General features: G+C 34.9%; 1 protein-coding gene across 1 annotated transcript in view; it reads left to right on the forward strand.

The window, feature by feature from the left end:
* SESTD1 (SEC14 and spectrin domain containing 1) overlaps positions 1-19,277 on the forward strand; it is a 150,272-nt gene that overhangs the window by 38,027 nt on the left and 92,968 nt on the right. Inside the window, exons 2-3 of the mRNA XM_022570146.2 lie at positions 9,491-9,582; positions 12,655-12,763. Coding sequence (XP_022425854.1) covers positions 9,528-9,582; positions 12,655-12,763 — 164 coding nt within the window. The 5' untranslated portion in view covers positions 9,491-9,527. The remainder of the gene's footprint in view (positions 1-9,490; positions 9,583-12,654; positions 12,764-19,277) is intronic.

Consider the following 19,277-nt stretch of genomic DNA (forward strand, 5'->3'; position numbering starts at 1 on the left):
ACTGTGAACATAAAAGTGGTATCAATATTATTGCTTACACTCTCCTTTCTTCCCTCTATTTAATCCATTTAATCTTTTTTCTTATCTTACTCCATCCAGAATGTACAATGTTGAAGGAAATTTGTCTTTGCAGCTGAAGTTCTTTCATAGTAGTGTGTTCTAATTATAGTGGAAGTCAGGGGATAAAATGCTCAGCATATGCAATTCATTGTACAGACTTTCTGGAACATAATGCTTACACATCTTTAGTTTTTATTTTTTAATACTTAAAGTGCTCATCACTTTCATGCAGATTTTCCTGATTTACAAAATGAGCAATTCTGTTTTTTGTTTTTTATTTTTTGTTAGCTTTATTGAGGTAAAATTTATAGCCATAAAATTTACCCAGTCTAAGTGTACAATTCAGTGATTTTTAAAATAGATTTACGGAATCATCACCACAGTTTGATTTCACAGCATTTCCATCACCTCAAAAAAGAATCCTCTGCCCATTGCCAGTCATTCCCCATACTTACCCACCTCTAGGCAGCCACTAATTTACTTTGTCTCTATAGATTTGCCTCTTTTGGATATTTCATATAAATGGAGTCATACAGTTTGTGACTTTTTGTGTCTGGCTTCTTTCACTTAGCATAATGTTTCAAGGTTCATCCATGTCATACCATGTGTCTATATTTCATTCCTTTTTATTGCTAAGTAATATTCTATTATATGGATGTACCATGTTTTGTTTATCCATGCAGAATTGATGGACATTTGGTTGTTTCCATGTCTTCAGTGTTTTGACTAATACTGCTATGAACATTTGTGTGTAAGTTTTCACGGGGACATAATTGTTTTAAAAAATTATTAACATATGTAGAAATAATGGTTCTCTTTTATTCATGTGTTTTTAATTTTGATTTTATTATGTGACAGTATAGTGGAGAGAAGCTCTGTGCAGGGTTTTAGGAGTCTGAGTTTCATGTTAGTACTCACGTGCTTTGTGGCCTTAGAAGGGTAAATCTATGTCTGTAGATCTCAGTTTCTGCTCTAGATTGAATATTTGTATCCCCCCAGAATTCATATGTTGAAAACTAATCCCCAGTTGATGGTGTTTGGATGGGACCTTAGGAGGTGATTAGTATTGAGACCCCAGAGAGCTCCCTTGCCCTACTACCGTGTAAGGACAAATGTAGAAGATGGCTCTCTGAGGACCAGGAAGTGGGCCGTTACCAGACACTGAATCTCCTTGTGCCTTGATCTTGGACTTCCCAGCCTCCAGAACTGTGGGAAATAAATTTCTTTTATTTATAAGACACCCACTTTATGGTATTTTCATTATAACAGCCTGAGCGGAAATGTGAGAAATAAACTTCTGTTGTTTATAAGCCATTCAATCTATGATATTTTTATTATAACAGCCCAAATGTACTAAGACAGTTTCCTTATTAATAAAATGAAAAAATTCAAGTAGATGCTCTCCATGGTTCTAAATCCCTGGTTATAAATCTATTAATTTCTGTATGACCTTGGGCAAATTATTTAATTTCTCTGTGCCTCAGTCTTCTCATCAGAAAAAATGGGGATATTAATATAACTATACGTTGTTCTGAGGATGAAATAATATTCTTGGAACATAAAAAAATGCCAAGATGTATTAAGCTATGTGTAATATGTTTGTGTCCATTTTAGTTTGTTGGAGCAAGAAGGCCTTAGTGGGAATGCTTTGGCTGTGGCCTTCGTGGAGAATCAGTGGTAGTAAGCTAGTAATTGGTGGAGGAAGGAAAATTTAGCTGCTAATAATAGGTACCATTTATTGAGTGTTTAACATTCTGGAGTATACTAAAGACTATACATACATTAGCTCACCTAATCCTGGGTCCTGTGGGTTCGGTGATTATGCCCATAAAAGAAAGCAAAGGAATTGCCCAAACCACCTAGCTAGTAAGTGGCTGCCTCAGAGTCACACCCTGGCTCTAACTAAGACCATGATGTATACCACTGCACCAGACTGCCTTTCAGGGAGAACAACTCTTTGGAACAGAATCCCATGGCAGAAAGGTCTTCATCTGGGGAGGACTTTGCTTGCGAAAGATATCTAGTATTGCTAACAATCCTGCTGAGGGATAACAGGTGCTGGTTCACAGTTTTCCGTATGTCTTATATTACTTTGTTCCATGTGATTGTGATGAGACATTTTAGTTACTGAACAAGTTAAAGGATTTGCAGTATGTTCAGTATTGTTTTTGTAGTTTTACCTCAAAAATACATTATAATATACATGGTTTTTTTAAATGGACTTTTAATCTGATGGAAGACAACTTTCACATGTTCCACTGGCTTCTTTCTGCTTGGGTAATGCCATAATAATTTCCATTTTTTTGAGCAGTTTTATGTCTCTTTAGTTAACTTAAATTTTTTAAACTTTCTTTTGTACTATATTTTTAACTTTTTTTCCAGTGTGGTGTTTGGTATATACCAAATATTTTCATTATATAAACAAAAAAACTTAATAGTGCCAAAGTCTTAATTCATGTTTTATATATAATTTCATTTGAACAAAAGTACTCTTTTGTATATGTGCGGTATCCAACATATAAACAATTTGGTACTAAAAATTAATTTGTATGCCAGTTGTTTAGAATTAGGAACTTGATGATACATATGAACTTCTGTTCAAATCCGTTAGACTATTATATGTCTGAATTAGATTTAGCCTGAGATTAGCTCAATGAAAGGCATGTATGTCTTTGCCAAGTGTAGAGGAGGAACATTTCTTTCTAGGATAAAGGTCAATAGAGAACAGGTTTAGTGATGACCCAGAGAAATTGTGAGATAAAGAGGAAGGGAGGAGACACCTATAGCAGGTCAAGAGAGGTTGGGATCTAGAAATAAGACCGTGAGTTTGTAAAGTTATCACGTGCTTCGCCTGTTGATGGAGGAAGACCTGTACCCAGGCAGGGGAACTCAGTGAACACATCCATTGCCCTGGGGAAGGAAGCCATGCAGGCTTCTTGGAGTGCAATACTCAGATGCAGAAGCCGTGCAGGAAGAGAGCTCACCTCAGAGAGCTGTGACAGCAGGTGAAGAAGCTCAAGCTATAGGGTACTCTATAGCTGGGGATGCCAGAAATACCTTTACCTTATTGGAATTCCATCAGCCTGATTCACTTCTCTAAAGCAATATTCCTTTTTCCTTTTGCTGCTCCAGTTTTGGTGAAGGAGGATTTATCTGTAAATCAACACAGACAAGAAAAGCCAAAGATTTGAAAAAGTCATGGAGTAAAGGACTTCTTGAAGCTGGACCTTCAAAACTGAAAGTTTGCCGCTGCTAAGGGTTTGGTAGACTAGCTAGAGAGGTGGGGAAATCCTTAAAGAACTGACTTCCCTTCGACTTTGTAGATATTGGTGTCTGGCTCCTGTGGAGAGGGGGCAGGGCAGGGAGGGTTAGATGTAGGGGTAGCTGCTTATGTTGTTTTTGAAAATAGTTTTTAAGTGGTAGGCTATCATTACCATAAGCTGTTGAATTTTTGACGTTTAAATACAGTGTAGGACTTTTCATGTCCAATTGGACCTTCAATATAGAATTTTCTTGTCTTTCAAGGTAGATTGTATTTTCATAGAAACCTCAGAACTTTCCGTTTCCTTCCTCCCTCCCTCACTGAATAAACTAGGTCCTGATCCATCTGTAAAATACTTGATATTTCAGCTTTCAGTTTTATTTAGAAGAATTACTGTTTTGGATAGATCTGTATTTTGATGAAAGTTAATAATTATTTTATCATTTTCATTTAAAGTCTGTCCAAAACGATTGTTTTTCTTTCATTTAGAACTGTCAATGTTATTGTAAAACCAGATTAGTAATTATACACTGGCACCTACAATAATAAAAAAATGACAGATATTTTCAACTGTTGATCTGCTTTACTGATATATTTTCCTAAAGTTGAGTAATGTTTATTTCTGCATAATTTTATATATGGATACATAGTGTGGTGAGCCCAGTTAGGTAGTAGTGAGTACCTATGTGTGCTTGTTTGTTTTCATCTAGGATTGCTCTTGCTCTGTCAAAATAGTTGAAGGTATTTCTAATCTGAATTTAAGGACAGCTATAGTATTTCTTCTGAAAATGCAGGGCTGAGGAGCCTGCATTCTGATTTTGTTCATTGCCATTATGTGTCTACATGATGTAGACTCATTAGAGATGATTTAGTTAGCCTTAGGCTATCTTAATGGGTTTTCACTGGTTGTTAAAAATGACTCTTCGAAGAATCTAACTAAATTTTCCAAATAAACTGGTTGATTTATACTTATTGAGAGAGGAGTTCCAGTGTACCCACTCGTATCATCAATTACAGTCTCCTATGAAGTGTAATTTGCCCAGTCTTGATTAAAAGGCCTGCAGTTCTCTTTTCCTGCTCCTTAAACACAACTTCTGCTGCCCTCTAACGGCTGCCCATTGGTAGCACCCATTGAGGTCCCCCTTACCATCATCATAGACCTGCCTTCCTCTGGCATCCAGTGATTTACGTAGCGGCTGGATCCGTGGGAGAGTGTCCCAGTAGAAGGAGCTGGGAGGAGCCGCTCTGAAGGAAAAGTATGCACAGGTGGTCTGTGATCACACCACAAGGTGTTGACTGTCAGGTAGTTGTGATAACGTTAGGTTTCCTAGGGTGTGTTTCACTTTACTGTCGGTCTCATATGTTTGTTCATTTGTTCGTTCATTTATCCATTCATTAATCAGATATTTTTTGAATGCCAAATATATCCAGTGCCTCGCCTTGACTCGATCTAGTAGGTGCTTATTGTAGATTTGTTAAATGAGTGAATGAATGAGTAAATAAATGTAAAGATAAATAGGACTTGGTCTCTAACTACTTAGTTGCCCCAGTTTTCCTCTTTTAACTCTTCAAGGTCTTGAGAAGTTCAAACTAGAAGATAGATACAAATATCAGTTGAAACTTAGTCTCCTTACATTTTTCAGAATTTCTCAGAATTCATCATCCCTAACGTAGGATTCTGTTTTTAGGTAGGGTTTATTTTGCACCTAGGAACGATGTTAATTTACTTTGCTGTTTCTTGCTTTTGGTTGAAAGCAACATGCAGTCATGGTTGCACATTTTCCTTTATGTTCACCAGTTTCCAAGGCACTTCACCTGCTATAAACTCTGGCTTTCTGCTTCTTTTATGTATTATAAATCGTGACTTAAAATAGATCGTTTTAAATAGCCATATATGAAATATGACATGTTTGTGTTAAGCATGTTGTGAATTTTCTGCCATTTTTTTGGCCTGCTTCACTTGGCAAATTTTTTAAAAGACATGTTTTCCTTGTCACTTTCCATTGATTCATATCAGGTATATGTCTGCCACTGACTTCATTCCTTGTTTGAGAATATAATTCACTCAGATATATTTAGGTTGAATAAGCTTCTTGTGAAAAATAATGATCTATATCTACCTACTGGAGAAGAGCATGAGCAGATACCTCATGTTATTTAACATTTATTGTGGTGATGGTAGTGGATGGTTGTATTGTCTTTTGCAGGATTTTCTCTTTATTTTGTGTGTTTTGTACATTATTCTGTGAACTATATAACTAGAAATAGGGAGATTTTTTTTTCTTATGGCTGTGCTAATGACTTGAAAAATGTAAAACAAATGACTTGCAAAACCACATTTAATTGGAACTAGTAGTACAGTAATCATTACTTTTTATTATCCATCTCTTTTATGATAACAATGAAAGAGATTGATGTAAAGGAGACTGTAGAAGGGAGGAAGATATAAAGAGTAAACATTACAGCTTTCATCTCTTGACTGCTTCACATTTTATTCATCAATTCATTGGATATTGGCCCACACAGCCAAAAATCTATATTTCTCATTACTTTAAATTACTTTTTCATCACTTTCAAAATGTTCTTTAAAAAAAAAAGACTGTTGGATTAAAAAAAATTAGTATTTTGCCATGCTGAGGTGGTTTTGTGAAGTCATAGAAAGTTTGGAAAGAGCATGTGTCTCAGGAGACAGTGATGAAATGTAAGATTGCTTCTGGGTACTATAGTTTGCCAAGGTTAAATCTAGACTAGAGATTGAAACCATCTCCCTTTTGCACTTTAAGTATGTGGAGAACACAGTGGTGAAAAATTTGGCACTTGCTGGCATAAAATTGATAACCTGGCTTGCAAAGCTTAGATAACACAGATATTATTCAAAGGATTACCTGCAGCTATCATTTCTTATGCCTTAGGAATTCCAGAGGTTCTTTTTTCTTGGGTACTGGTTAATTAGGTTTTATTGTGGCAAGGCTTAACCTTCAGTGTATTGATGGACATTTTCATTCAGAATAAATGGCAACAGATTGGGGAAAAAAAAAACCTACAAAGAAGAAGCAGCGGTGCTGAGGTGTTTGCAGATAAGACCTACCAAACTCTGAATTGCAGTTTTGCTTCCTGTACCAAGTTTCTCCATTGACTAAAAGAGAAGGCTGCTCTAGCTAAAACTTAAGCAGAAAGGGGTTCATTAGAAAGATGTAACTCAGAATTTATGAGAAGGATGGAAAATAGGCTCAGAAAATAGGAAGGACACAAAGGCAGTTGAGAAGTTGTCTGGAGCATCCCATTGACAGCCTAGATCAGCAGTTCTCTTGTTACTAGGTTTCGGGGGGTCTGTGAGTTCAAAACTATTTTAATAATAATTCTTAGTAATGCCCCTTTCACTGTGTTGCCATTTGCACCGATAATGCAAAAGCTAGGACTCCATCTTGTTCAATTGGCCAGATGTCACTGGATATTTTCAGGGCTGTTTTATTGGTAAGCTGATCATGTGATATGAGAACATCATTACTGGAACCAGATTGCCTGGGTGTGAATCCTAACTTCCCCAGTTACTAGCTTTGAGATGTTGGGCCACATTTAACCTCTCTCGGCCCCATTTTACTTTTCTATAAAATGGGGTTAATAATAGTAGTTATCTCATAGAAATGTTGCAAGGAGTAATTAAATTAATATAAGTAAATCATTTAGAACAATGTATGCCTTGTAGTAAACACTTGGTAAATGTTAACTTGCTTAATCATCATTATCAGACTTTTACATCTGGTCTTTGACAAGCTGGTCACCAGAGAAGGGAGCTTAGTCATGAGTCTGAACTGTCTGGTTCTTGTAGTGCTGGAGAAAAAACTCATCAGGTCAAGATACTGATCTGGAAACATGAAGTGCTACTATTTTAGGTTAAACATGTAAAACATGAGCTTTTCCCTCATTCTTCCTACTAATTGTATGTTAGCCTGGGCAGATGTAGAACAAAACTGAATTAACAAATTGCAAACAAATATTCGAGGATAAAACTTGAAGAGAATATATCATATTTACTTTGACAACATGTTTTCTTTTGTAGATATATACGAATGGTAGTGATTTTTTTTTTAGTTGTATATACAAAAGCTGTAAAATAATATACTTCTTTAGTCTTGCTTGTGTAGTCATCTGACAAGTAATAAGACTATGTCGTTTTTTTTCCCAAGTAATCTGGGAATTTTTTCAAAAGACTACAGTTTTTTCAGGGCAAGGCTGTGGCTTGAGTTTTTAGCTCCAGCTGAAAGCACAGTGCTTGAAATGGGATAGGTTCATAGCAAGTATTTGCTGAATAAGTAATACAGAGTCACATTTTCTGCTCTGCTGGAAAATTATTTTCAAGAGAGTGTGCTTTCTGATTACTGTAGTTAATAACACTATTGCATATTTGAAAGACCTAAGAGAGTAAGTCTTAACAGTTCTCATCACAAGAAAAGAATTTTTGCAACTCTTTATAGTAGTGGATGTTAACTAGATTTATTGTGGTGATCATTTCACAATATATACAAGTATCAAATCATACTGTACACCTGAAACTAATATAATTTTCTATGTCAGTTATAGCTCAGTAAAAAAAGAGGAGGCTGTTTATAAAAGAGTATACTTTCACTAAATGCAATGCAATTTTACAGTGTCCTCCAAGGAACTGTCACTATGTAGTGATGGTATGCGGGTGTAGGACAAGGGAAGGAGGGATAAATGTGATGGAGAATACTCTCTGAGACATGAAATTAAGTTTAGGTAGCTAATATAATTGAACCTTTGATTTTCTTGTTATGTTTTGTTTTGAAGTTCCTGCTTTTCTTAAAATCGTGCTTTGATGGTATATTGGGCTGGCCAAGCATACAGATGCCTGCCATGCCAAAGCTCCCATTTAAAGGAAACTGTCTTGCTCTTAGCCCTTGCTGTATGAATAGTCCCATTTTGTATTTTCAATAACCCCTGGGGGTACCTGAGTGGACACTAGAAAACTAAACCAAGATCAGTGAATTATGGCTTGGTACAAAAAGATAACTAGGCTAATCAGATTTTTCCCTGGCAAATTTAAAATATAAAATGTGGAGAGATAGAGACAGTTAACAGTGAGGGCAAAAACTGAAATAGTATATTGGGAAATAACTTGAGGTAAACATGAGGATAAGGTGAGTTATCATGTGTTATGGGGAAGCAAAAATATGAGAAGTGAGAGAAAGCCATTTAATAGTGGATCTGAAAGAATCAGATATTTGGAATTAAGCTGCGTAAATAATAAGGAGAGTAATAGAATATTGCAAGTTTGATTAATTGATTCATTCCTTTATTCAGCAAATAATTTGTTGAGTTACTGCTATGTACCAGGCACTGTTCTAGCCCAAGAGCATTGCTCCGAAAAACAGTTAAGCCAGTGATTCTCAACTAGCTGTGATTTTTGCCTGCCAAAGGATATTTGGCAGTGTCTAGAGACATTTGGTTGTCACAACTGGGAAGGGGGAATGGTATTAGTATTCTAGTGGGTAGAGGCCACGGATGCTGGTAAATATTCTACAAGGCACGGGACAACTCCTTACAGAAAAGAATAAATAATCTGACTCAAAATGTCCATAATTCTGAGATTGAGAAACCCTGCGTAAGCCATTAAGTATAGGCATACCTCAGAGATGCTGCTGGCTCGGTTGCAGATGACCACAGTAAATACTGCAATAAAGCAAATCACATGAATTTTTTGGTTTCCCAGTACAAATAAAAGTTATGTTTATGTAATACTGTAGTCTGTTAAGTGTGCAATAACAATACGTCTAAAAAAACAATGTACATACCTTAATTAAAAATATTTTATGGCTAAAAAATGCTAACCGTCATCTGAGCCTTCAGTGGGTTGTAACCTTTTTGCAGTGGTAACATCAAGGATCACTGATCACAGACCACCATAACAAATATAATAATAGAAAGTTTGAAATATTGCAAGAATTACCAAAATGTGACGCAGAAACACGAAATGAGCAAATGCTGGTGGAAAAATGAGCAGTAGACTTGCTTAATGCAGGGTTGCCACAAGCCTTCAATTTGTAAACAACACAATATAGTGAAGTATAATAAAATGAGGTATGTCTGTATATATTTCATAGAGTAATTATTATCTTGTAGTTGACATTTAACTTTCTTTGTTTTCAGAAAGGAAAATTTACTGGAGGAAGTTTACTGGAGTAAAATGGAGGCCTCAGTAATATTACCCATTCTGAAGAAAAAACTAGCCTTCCTTTCAGGTATGTTTTCTTCTTAAAATTGGAAGTGTTTGATGTATAAATTTGTTTAATCTTTTTTTCTTTGATAAGTTTGGCAGAAAGGCATTTCATTTTTCTCTGAAGGTTTTGTTTTAAAGGTATTTCTGAGATACCTTTTACTCAGAATGGATAGCGGTGCAAGCCAACTCTGTCACAGTTGGTGCTTGGCAGCTAGTTTTTATTCTGTTCTGTAATTTGATTAAATGACCTCTACAAGGTAGATGTCATGACATCTCACTTCTCATATAAAAATGAAATAATTAATACAGGCTGAGAATAATTGAGTAACCAGCATCTAAAGTATTGTTTCTGAAATATAGAGTAATTCATTTTTGTGTTATCCCGTTCTAGCTTTTGTCTTCCATCTTCCTATGAAGGGGGAGTTATGAAATAAATTACATGGTTTTCACTTTTTACTGCTCAAATTTGGTTATAAGGCTTGAATTTACCTTCCATTATTAACCCAAAGTCTGCATTGACTAAGAAGAGTCAAAGAGAAGCTTCGAGATATGTTGCTAGTGTGAAAGCAGTGGTGACGCTGGGTGTAGCAATTTTCTGGAATTTTGGACCATTGAGTAAATTTGCACATGCTTTAGAATAGGTACTGTGACCCACCTATTGAAGATTATTTAAGTTGTATTATCTTGCTTTTTCTCTCTTATACTTTTTAGGTCCTATCAGAATTGTCTTGATATTTAGGCTACTAATGTCCTTTTCAATGTATATTGTATCTCTCTGTAAATTGGCATGTTTTTCTAGTGTACATTATAAAGGAGAAAATAAGATATTGAATTCCACCAGTAATATTAGTTCTTTATTTAATATGTGTTTTCTTTTTTAAAAAAACTTCTTCCCTTACCAGTTGACACGTTTTCTCTCTATTTTTTTATGATATGAATGGTATTGTAGGAAACGTTCTTATTCACAGTTTGTGCATTTTGTACAAGCCCAGCAGTATAAATTCCTACAACTGGAAGTATTAAAGAGAATTTACATTTACATTTAAAGGTTTTGTCAGATTGCCCTATAAGAATATTGTGGCAATTGTTGATCTCTCACCAGTGTATGAAAATGCATGTTTGAAAACAGAAATAGACCCACAGACATAGAAAACAAACTTATGGTTACCAAAAGGGAAAGAGGGGAGGGATAAATTTGGAATTTAGAATTAACAGATAAACACTACTAAATATGAAATATATAAACAACAAGGACCTACTGTATAGCCCAGGGAACTATATTCAATATTTTATAATAACCTATAATGGAAAAGAATCTGAAAGTGAATAGATATATATGTATGTGTATAACTGAATCACTTTGCTGTACATCTGAAGCACTGTAAATCAACTATACTTCAATTAAAAAAAAAAGCCAGTTTGCCCATACTGTTGCCAAGAGTGGATATTACTATTTTAAAAAAATCTTTATCAGTGACATTTTTGCATTCTTATTTTACTTGTCTCTGTGCAGCATTTGACCCTGGTGACCATACCTGTCTTGAAAGCCTTTTTCTTCTTGACATCTGCCTTCTTTTGCATCTACACTGGTGATTATTTTATTGTACCTTAGTGAAAGCTGAGGGCATGAGGTTAAATGTAATCCTGTATGTTAGACCTGTGCTCTGCAGACAATTTCACAGTGGGTCAGAGTGCTGAAGTTCAGATATGAACCTTTTTGCAGTTTGGTTTAATGCAGGGCTTAGCGATTTTTGAGGAGAAAATGAGACTTCTCTGAACCCAATTCCTCTTGACTTGCTCTTGACCGTTAATTATTTCAACCAGTAATTTTCAAACTTTTTTAATAATAGAGAATAACTTCTCAAACCAACAAAATCATTCAGGGGATACAGTTTGAAAACCATGGTTGCAGTCTATTAAAAAAAATAAAACTTGTATTCTAAACAAAACAACATTTGCAGTTGAAGTCACTATTGATTATCGATTAAGTTGAACCATTTGAAATTGCCATTTATTGAGATTAAACAAAGTGGTTGACTATCAGTAATTTACATGGTTAATCTGATAAAAGATCATTTATGGTTGGTACCTTGTGAATTGCATCCGTGTTATTCATAGGAATCATTTTTTTTCAATTCAGTCCTTTAAGTTTTTAGTGATAGAGATCATATAAAATTGTTTGCTTTAGTGTTTGCTGGCTTTTAAGTTTCTAAAATTGCCATAAATGTCAGTTGGGTCAAAAGATGGACTTCAGTGTGAAAATCAATCATGTGGGGAGCTTTCAAAGAAGCTGTGTGTGTATAAAAGTACTAGTTATATTTTAATGCTTATGGAAAATCGAAGAGAACTTGAACATCCATGAAATGTAAGTGCATTCCACTTCCTGGCTTTCAGAATTCTATATCCAGGTCCCGTGCAGTCTTCTCAGCTGGACAGGGCTTTCCCTTTATTGCCTCATGAACAAAGAATGCCTGTCTGACCTTTGTGAGTTAACTCAGATCATTCCTCATCACGGAATGCTCTTTTGACTTGGTTTATAAATTCTATTCATTTTTCTTAAGTTTTAACTTTTCTATGAAGTTTTTTACATTTATTATAGCTCTTATCATTTTCTCCATGTTCTAAATCCCTTTTTATAATATTTTATATATTTTGTACAACACAGCCTAACAAATTATCTGTCATATTTCATACTGTTACTTCTTACGACTTAAAGTTTTTCTTCCTAGGTTGATAAGAAATTTGTTGTTTTACTTGCAAATGCTTACTGTACTAGGCACACAATAGGTGTTTGATGAATTGATTACAATCAGAAGCAGACTAAATGGAAGAAATTAAACAAAATGAGAATTGCTATGTTTAAGTGAATATTTCATTGGTGAATTTTTTTCCTCTTATTTTTTCTAAATTTTATATAATTTTGCTGTACTACTATAAACATTTACAATATATAAAATAAACAGCCATTAGATTGTTTTTTACTGATGTCTTAAACTTGTAATTGTTGTAGTAACATTGGATGCAAATATATTTAATTCATTTAGTGCTTTAATATCTCTTACATGTTAAATTTATATATTTTTTTCTTTAATAGGAGGAAAGGACAGACGAAGCGGCCTCATTCTGACAATTCCATTATGCCTGGAACAGACAAATATGGACGAGCTGAGTGTCACCTTAGACTACCTACTCAGCATTCCAAGGTGACTCTAAAGGTGTCTTTTCTTAAATTTCAATATGTTTTCATTTACTTACGAATGATTCCTGCTATTGTTAAAGTATACTTTGCTATCTTATCTGCTTTTATTAGCAGTGAAATCATAATTGAAAACACAAGAATCAATAATATATGATGCCACAGCAGATAAAGACATTTTATATTCTTGATGCACTAAATGATACTGATTTCTAAAATGTATATACTGTCAACTTTTAAGGAATGCAAAGATTGAGCATCTGTCTATATACCATGTAATTTAAGAAAACTTAGAAAAGTGAATTCAGTAGAAAGCTCTTGTATTTAGGTAGTTATTTCACTAAATAGATATAAATACATCTGTATGTTTTAATATATTGAATGAAAGCTATTTGGAGTTTAAAACATTTTTATTTTTAAAAAATGCAAAAAATGTTTATATTTTAATCCAAAGATCATTGGATTTTTAATTTTTATATTTCTTTGGTGAAGACAAAACTTAAACCTTTGTATTTGCTTGAGCCTACCCATCATTTCAACAACAAGAACAGAAAAGCCCCCTCCCCAGCTTCCTTTCCCATATGTGATATTTGGGGACTGAAGTCTGACTGCACATTAGAATGATCTGGAGATTTTTTTCCCAAGTTTTAATGCTTGTGGGTCCACCTCCAGAGAGTCTGATCCAATTGTTTTTGGGAGGACTGCTCATCAGACTTCAAAAAAAATTCTTTAAGCTTCCCGGATAATTCTAATATGCAGTCACATTTGCAACCCACTGCAGCAAAGTGCAGGAATGAGGGCAGATTGTTTTGTGTGTGTTTGTAAAATATAGGGGTGGTAAAAGGAACAAAACTATCTTTTACATAATGCTCTTAAGCTCGAAATAGTGAATTTTAAACATTTTAGTCAGAGCAAACAATTCTTTGTATCCTTTTCCTATATTTGCAGTATTGACATAATAGATTATTTCATTTTAAACCACCTTGAAGAATACAGGGTTAAAATTACATTTTAGAACAACTGACTTTAATCACATCTGCTTCCAGTATTGCTGTATAATGATTCTGTTGCTGAATTTTTTTTCAATATTGGGAAAATAGAGGTCTTAAAGTGAAAATTTTCAGTCTTTTTACTTTCTGGAAAAGAAAGTTACCAGACTTCACAGTGTATTAGTACTGAATAGCCTTGCTAATTCTCTGAGCTGCTGATTGCCAATTTGTATTATTCATCATTAGATAACGAACTGGTTTTTAGGTAAATGACACTAGCTAAACATATAGCTAACAAATTATGAAAAAATATTCATGGATTCATAGATGGTTAAAAGTGTTCAGGGAACTTAGAGACCATCTGAATCAACTGCCTTATTTTACAGTTGAGGGAATTGAGACTCGGAAGTTAGTTACTTGCCCAAGATCACACAGCTAATTAGCAGTAGAGCTGGGATTAGAATCTGCAGTTCCTGACACCAATCCAGAGCTCCTCATACTTCAGATGAATAGAGTACAGTGTAGTTGCATCTTATGTGGGGTGAGGTTCTGAAGTTAAAATGTAATGCAAAAATTACTGATAGTCAAAATTACCCTTGAAAAATGCCTAAGGAAGAATTAGAGACTTATGAACTATTTTTCCGTGAACATGCTAGATTTTCTTCCAGCATTGGAACATGTCAGTCATTGAGGCTGAGTTCTGGAAGACACAGTCGGCTTGTGGTTAGGTTTGTGATAAGAAAATGCACGCTTGTATATACTAGAATCAGGATCAGCCTGCCAGGATGCTCACACTGTAGGGTAAATGACCAGTTTCACTCATGCAGCCTGTCTGCTCACTCTGGGTGTGCAAACAGGAAGTACAATGGAGGGCAAAATAGCCTACACTATTTAAACGTTCTCTCTCTCTTTCTTTCTTATATAGATATACATATAGTACTATTTCAGTGTAAATTATGAATCAGTTTCTGCAGAGCTACACATACCTACCTGCCAGCTAATAGAGAAGATGTAAGTTGAAGCAAGATGAAAGAACTTAATTTAGCAAGACAAAATAGATACCTGGATACTTTATTTTTGATAATTGTTCTGCTAAAGTTTGACCGTCTCAAATATTTGTGAAGGCCGTGACTTTTTAGCCTTCTGCTTTCTTGGATCAACCTCCTATAACTTTGGCATTTAAAAACGTAGTTGGCAGCTTTATATCAGTGCTTGCCATTTCATTAGAGAGCTAGAGGGTTTTTGAGCTCTTCATTCCAACTCTGGACAGTAGTTTATTAGGTGCAGCCTTAAAAACTGATTTTTCTCCTTCAGAATGCCTGCCATTAAAACTGCTTTTAAATTGTATTATGAGAGATTTCAAATACACAAAAAAGTTGAAGGAATAGTGCAGTAAACACCATTATGCCCATCACTTAGAAGCCTGCAACTAATGTTGTAATACTTTATCACGTATCTATGTGTTCATCCACCCCTCTTTCCATCCCAGAACTGTTTTGTTTTTTTTTTTCCAGAACTGTTTTTAAGTTTACCCTGTCAGATCAGTCTCAGCTTGGGTCTAGAAGGTTTTTCCTTTTTTAGTATGTCTGCATTTTTTTTGGTGTGACTTGTTTCTCCCAGACTCTGCTGTTAAAGCTTAACTCCTCCCTACTGTGAATGTCTCCAGACAGCTCCAGCAGTGTAGCTAGCTAATGCGGCCTCTTCTTTATAGGAGATGTCCAAAAGTAGTCTTTCATTGCAGTGAAAACGTTAACATTCTGAATATAGTAACAGCTCTTTAAAAGTTATTTAAAAATGGAAAGAAACTATTCAGTTCTTACCCATATTTTATGCTTAGTTTCATGAGCAGGAGCAAGGTGTGATACATACTTATTTTAAATGGGTAACCCAGTACAGTTGAAAATGGGGTCATTTCCTGATTCCTTTACACACAGCTTGGTCCTAAGCTTGTTTTTGGTTTCTGACTCTTGAGCAGAGGGCTGAGAAGAAAGGAGAAGTTCAGGTTAATTGTAACCTGACCTGAATACTAAGTTTATGTTCAGGTAACTCTTCATGTCCAGGTCTGTGTGGAGTTCAGGACTAACCATTACTGCCCCATTTTCTACAAAGGGTTTTTAATAAAAAATAACATAGACTGACACAGCTGGGCCAACCTGAGTGTTAAATTTTAGGAGAGGTAAATGGAGTTTTTCTTTCGTTATACCAGCGATTGCTGTACACTTTAGACATAAACAACATGATTAGAAATTATGAGTCCATGACTCAGAAAGCAGAATCAAATTCAAGAGTACCTTATGGAGATGAAGAAAAGATATATAAATTAATCTGCAAATCTTTTCATTAAAAAAGTAAATATTGAGATTAGCACTAAACAAAACCTCACAAGTAGATCTTTATCTCATATCATTTCTTTATATATTTCAAAATTTTAAGTCAGAAGCATATTCACATTCAAAGTATAAAATGAAATTTGTGTCAGTACTATTACACAAAGTATGATTATAAGATATTGAGACTACCAGCTTTTTAAAAACATGTGGCAAAACATATGCATCAGTGTTTCTCAACCTTCTTTGTCATTGTTACCTTTGTAAGGAGCCCTTTTAGGCAGCTTTTCCTATTCACTTCTGCTTGATGTCATAGAGTTTACTGTTAAATCAGTCTGATATTAGAGTGCAGAGCCATGTTTCATTTATCTCCATATTCACAAGGCCAATAAAAATGATTTGGAGACCTTAGGTGTTTGTTATATGGATATTGAAGGAACCAACCAGACTTAGCAATAAAGTCATAGAAACGACTTAAAATATATTATGAAAGGAGATATAACAGCTGTGTATGGTGAAATATCATTTGAATCCCATACAAGTAGTTTTGTTACTGCCAGAATTCTATGGGGCATATATTCTGTACCTTCAGAATTTTAAAAAATTTATCTGTGGACATTTTTATTCAAAGAAAATCTTACAGAGAAACTAAATTTATAAAAGAGCTAGAAGTGTAGGCCCACAGCCATTCCTGCTCATCCCCACCTTCTCAAATTCCACTTCCACTGCAGTGCCCCCTCACCCGCTTTTAAGGAGCCTCCTTGGAGCTTACAGGACTCTGCAGAGCGCTTAGAAGGTAATTTGAATATGAATATAACACTGATTGGTTCAGTATAGTCTGTGAGAGTGTGACTGGGATGGCTCTTCTTTTTTTTTATTTTTTATACAGCAGATTCTTGTTCGTTATCTACTTTGTACATATTGGGATGGCTCTCCTTTATTTTTGTTTTTTTATGGGACATGCTTCTAAGAAAGTTTAAGGCAGTGCCTTCCTTTCTCCTCCTTAGCAAATGCACTTCTGGCAAATGACGGTATAATTGTGTTGATCTTAGAGTTACTTCAAAGCACTGTAGTTAAATGCTCTGAACATGCTTTATGCTGTTGATGAGTGCTTTTTTAATATTTACTTCATTCATTCAACGAATATGTATTGAAAACTTATAATGTCCATTTTAAAATGTGACAGCTAAGCTAGCATTTCCTTTCTTTACCACGTATTTTTAAATTTCCTGTCTCCTCTGTTCCCTTTTCATGTGCTTAAGTTCACATCTAGGGATGGCTGGGTTGTCAAGCTGGACTAGTACAGCAATAGCCAAGCTAATTTCTCTATCTCCAGTCTCTCCCCAATTTGTACACAAGGACAAGATAAATTTCACCAAAACAGCAGTTCTATCATCCTTCTCAGTTTTCTAGGACCTCCTCTCCTTTCCACACAATGAATTTAATTCAATGGTCATTTATTTTGTTGCTACCAAGTGCAGACATTGTACACCGTGCATTGTGAAGGCAAGAAAGACTAGTGTGTGCTCTCAAGGACAGTCTTTCAGCCTTCTTAACTGCTATGCCAAGACCTTGTGTGATTTGACTTAACCCTTTCATTTCATATTTCTTGAGCGCTTATCATGCAAGGCACTTAGTTTTATAGCACTTGTATTAACTCAGTCTTCAAAATAACAATATTATTATCCCTATTACATAGATGAAAAAATGAGGGCAGAGAAATTTAAGAAACTTACCCAAATTAATAAGTGGTACCTTTGCTCATATTCCTCTTGCTCTGTATCCTTTTATGTTAAGTTTCATTAGCTCCTTTATGTCGGTACTTCCCAGAGTCTTCCAGCTGTTCTCCAGACTTACAGCACTTGCCGTTTCTGACTCTTAGGCATTTAATCATAATGTGTTTAATGATAATTCTTGAATTTTTACATTTATTATTTAAGTTTTACATTAAAAAAATTTCAAAGATATATGTTTCCCTAGTAACATTAAAAAGGTGACATCAGTGAGTGTAGACACTAATTAAAATACTTTTATTTTACCTTTTCACCTTTCTAAATGATCTTAAGCTTCTTGAAGGGAGAAACTGTGTTGTATAATACATATTTTTTCATAATCCTGTGCAGTACCTCATATTGATACTTAGTAATCAATAGTCAGTGGATATGGGTTTCTGCTCTTTATCTTACTTAAGTTTCTTCATAGCTCTGTGTACTCAAATGCAGCCTGGCTGATCATTTTCAGAACATCTCACATTTGTTGGAAAATCAAACATGTAGAAGTTGCAGCTCAGTAGAAGCTATTTTGGTGGATAAGAAGTTTGTCTAGGCTGGTCTTGCTTTCCTTTGAAGACATTAAATTTGAAATGGACCTGGGAATTTACTTATGGGTGATAATTGGGAGGCATATGTGAAAAAGACTATCCTATACTTAAGGAAATAATAGATAACAGTAAGTCATTTAATTCTCGTAACAGCCCTATGAGACGAGCACTATCATCCTTATCTCTTACATATAAGGGAACCGAGGCATAGAAAAAGTGGGTAATTTAAGTATCTTGACCAAGAACATGTGGCATACCAGGGTTGGAGGGGGATTTGGACCTAGTGGTTTGACTCCAAGCCTGTGTTTCTAGCCACTGTTGTATTCACCTCTGTTATAATCACAGTGCCATAGCTATTGATAACTTTTAATGTTCATTTGCATTTAACCTGCATCTATCACAATTGAGAATTGACATATGAAAATAACTATGGTGAACATAGTTGAGCATAATGGAAATCTTTTTTGTTTTAACATTTTCTTTCAACAGTATATTCAGCGTATATTTAAAATCATAGCATTTTTCTAGCTCAAAGGGAAATTGTTGATCATCCAGTTATAGAATCATGGAATGTCATGATTAAGAAAGTACCTTAACAGTCATCTAGACCAAACATCTTCAATCATCTAGACTAACCACTTTACCCATACTTAAATCCTCTTTATAGAAATGCTGCCAAGTACTTGCCCAGATTAATCTAATTCTGTAGAGAGTCAACATCTATAGAAGTTACTTTTCTGTTTCTCTCAAGTATTGATTTTTTTCAAATTTGGATTTTAGGTCAGTTCTTCCTAATTGTAGAAAAACTCATTTATGTCACAGAAGAAACATCAGAACACAGAGGTTTAATGACTTGCCAAGAATCACACAGAGATTAGTCATAAG

The sequence above is a fragment of the Delphinapterus leucas genome, chromosome 8 (genome assembly GCF_059928025.1).
Source record: "Delphinapterus leucas isolate spDelLeu-1000000601 "Yukka" chromosome 8, BTC_Dleu_Yukka2, whole genome shotgun sequence".
Taxonomy (NCBI): domain Eukaryota; kingdom Metazoa; phylum Chordata; class Mammalia; order Artiodactyla; family Monodontidae; genus Delphinapterus; species Delphinapterus leucas.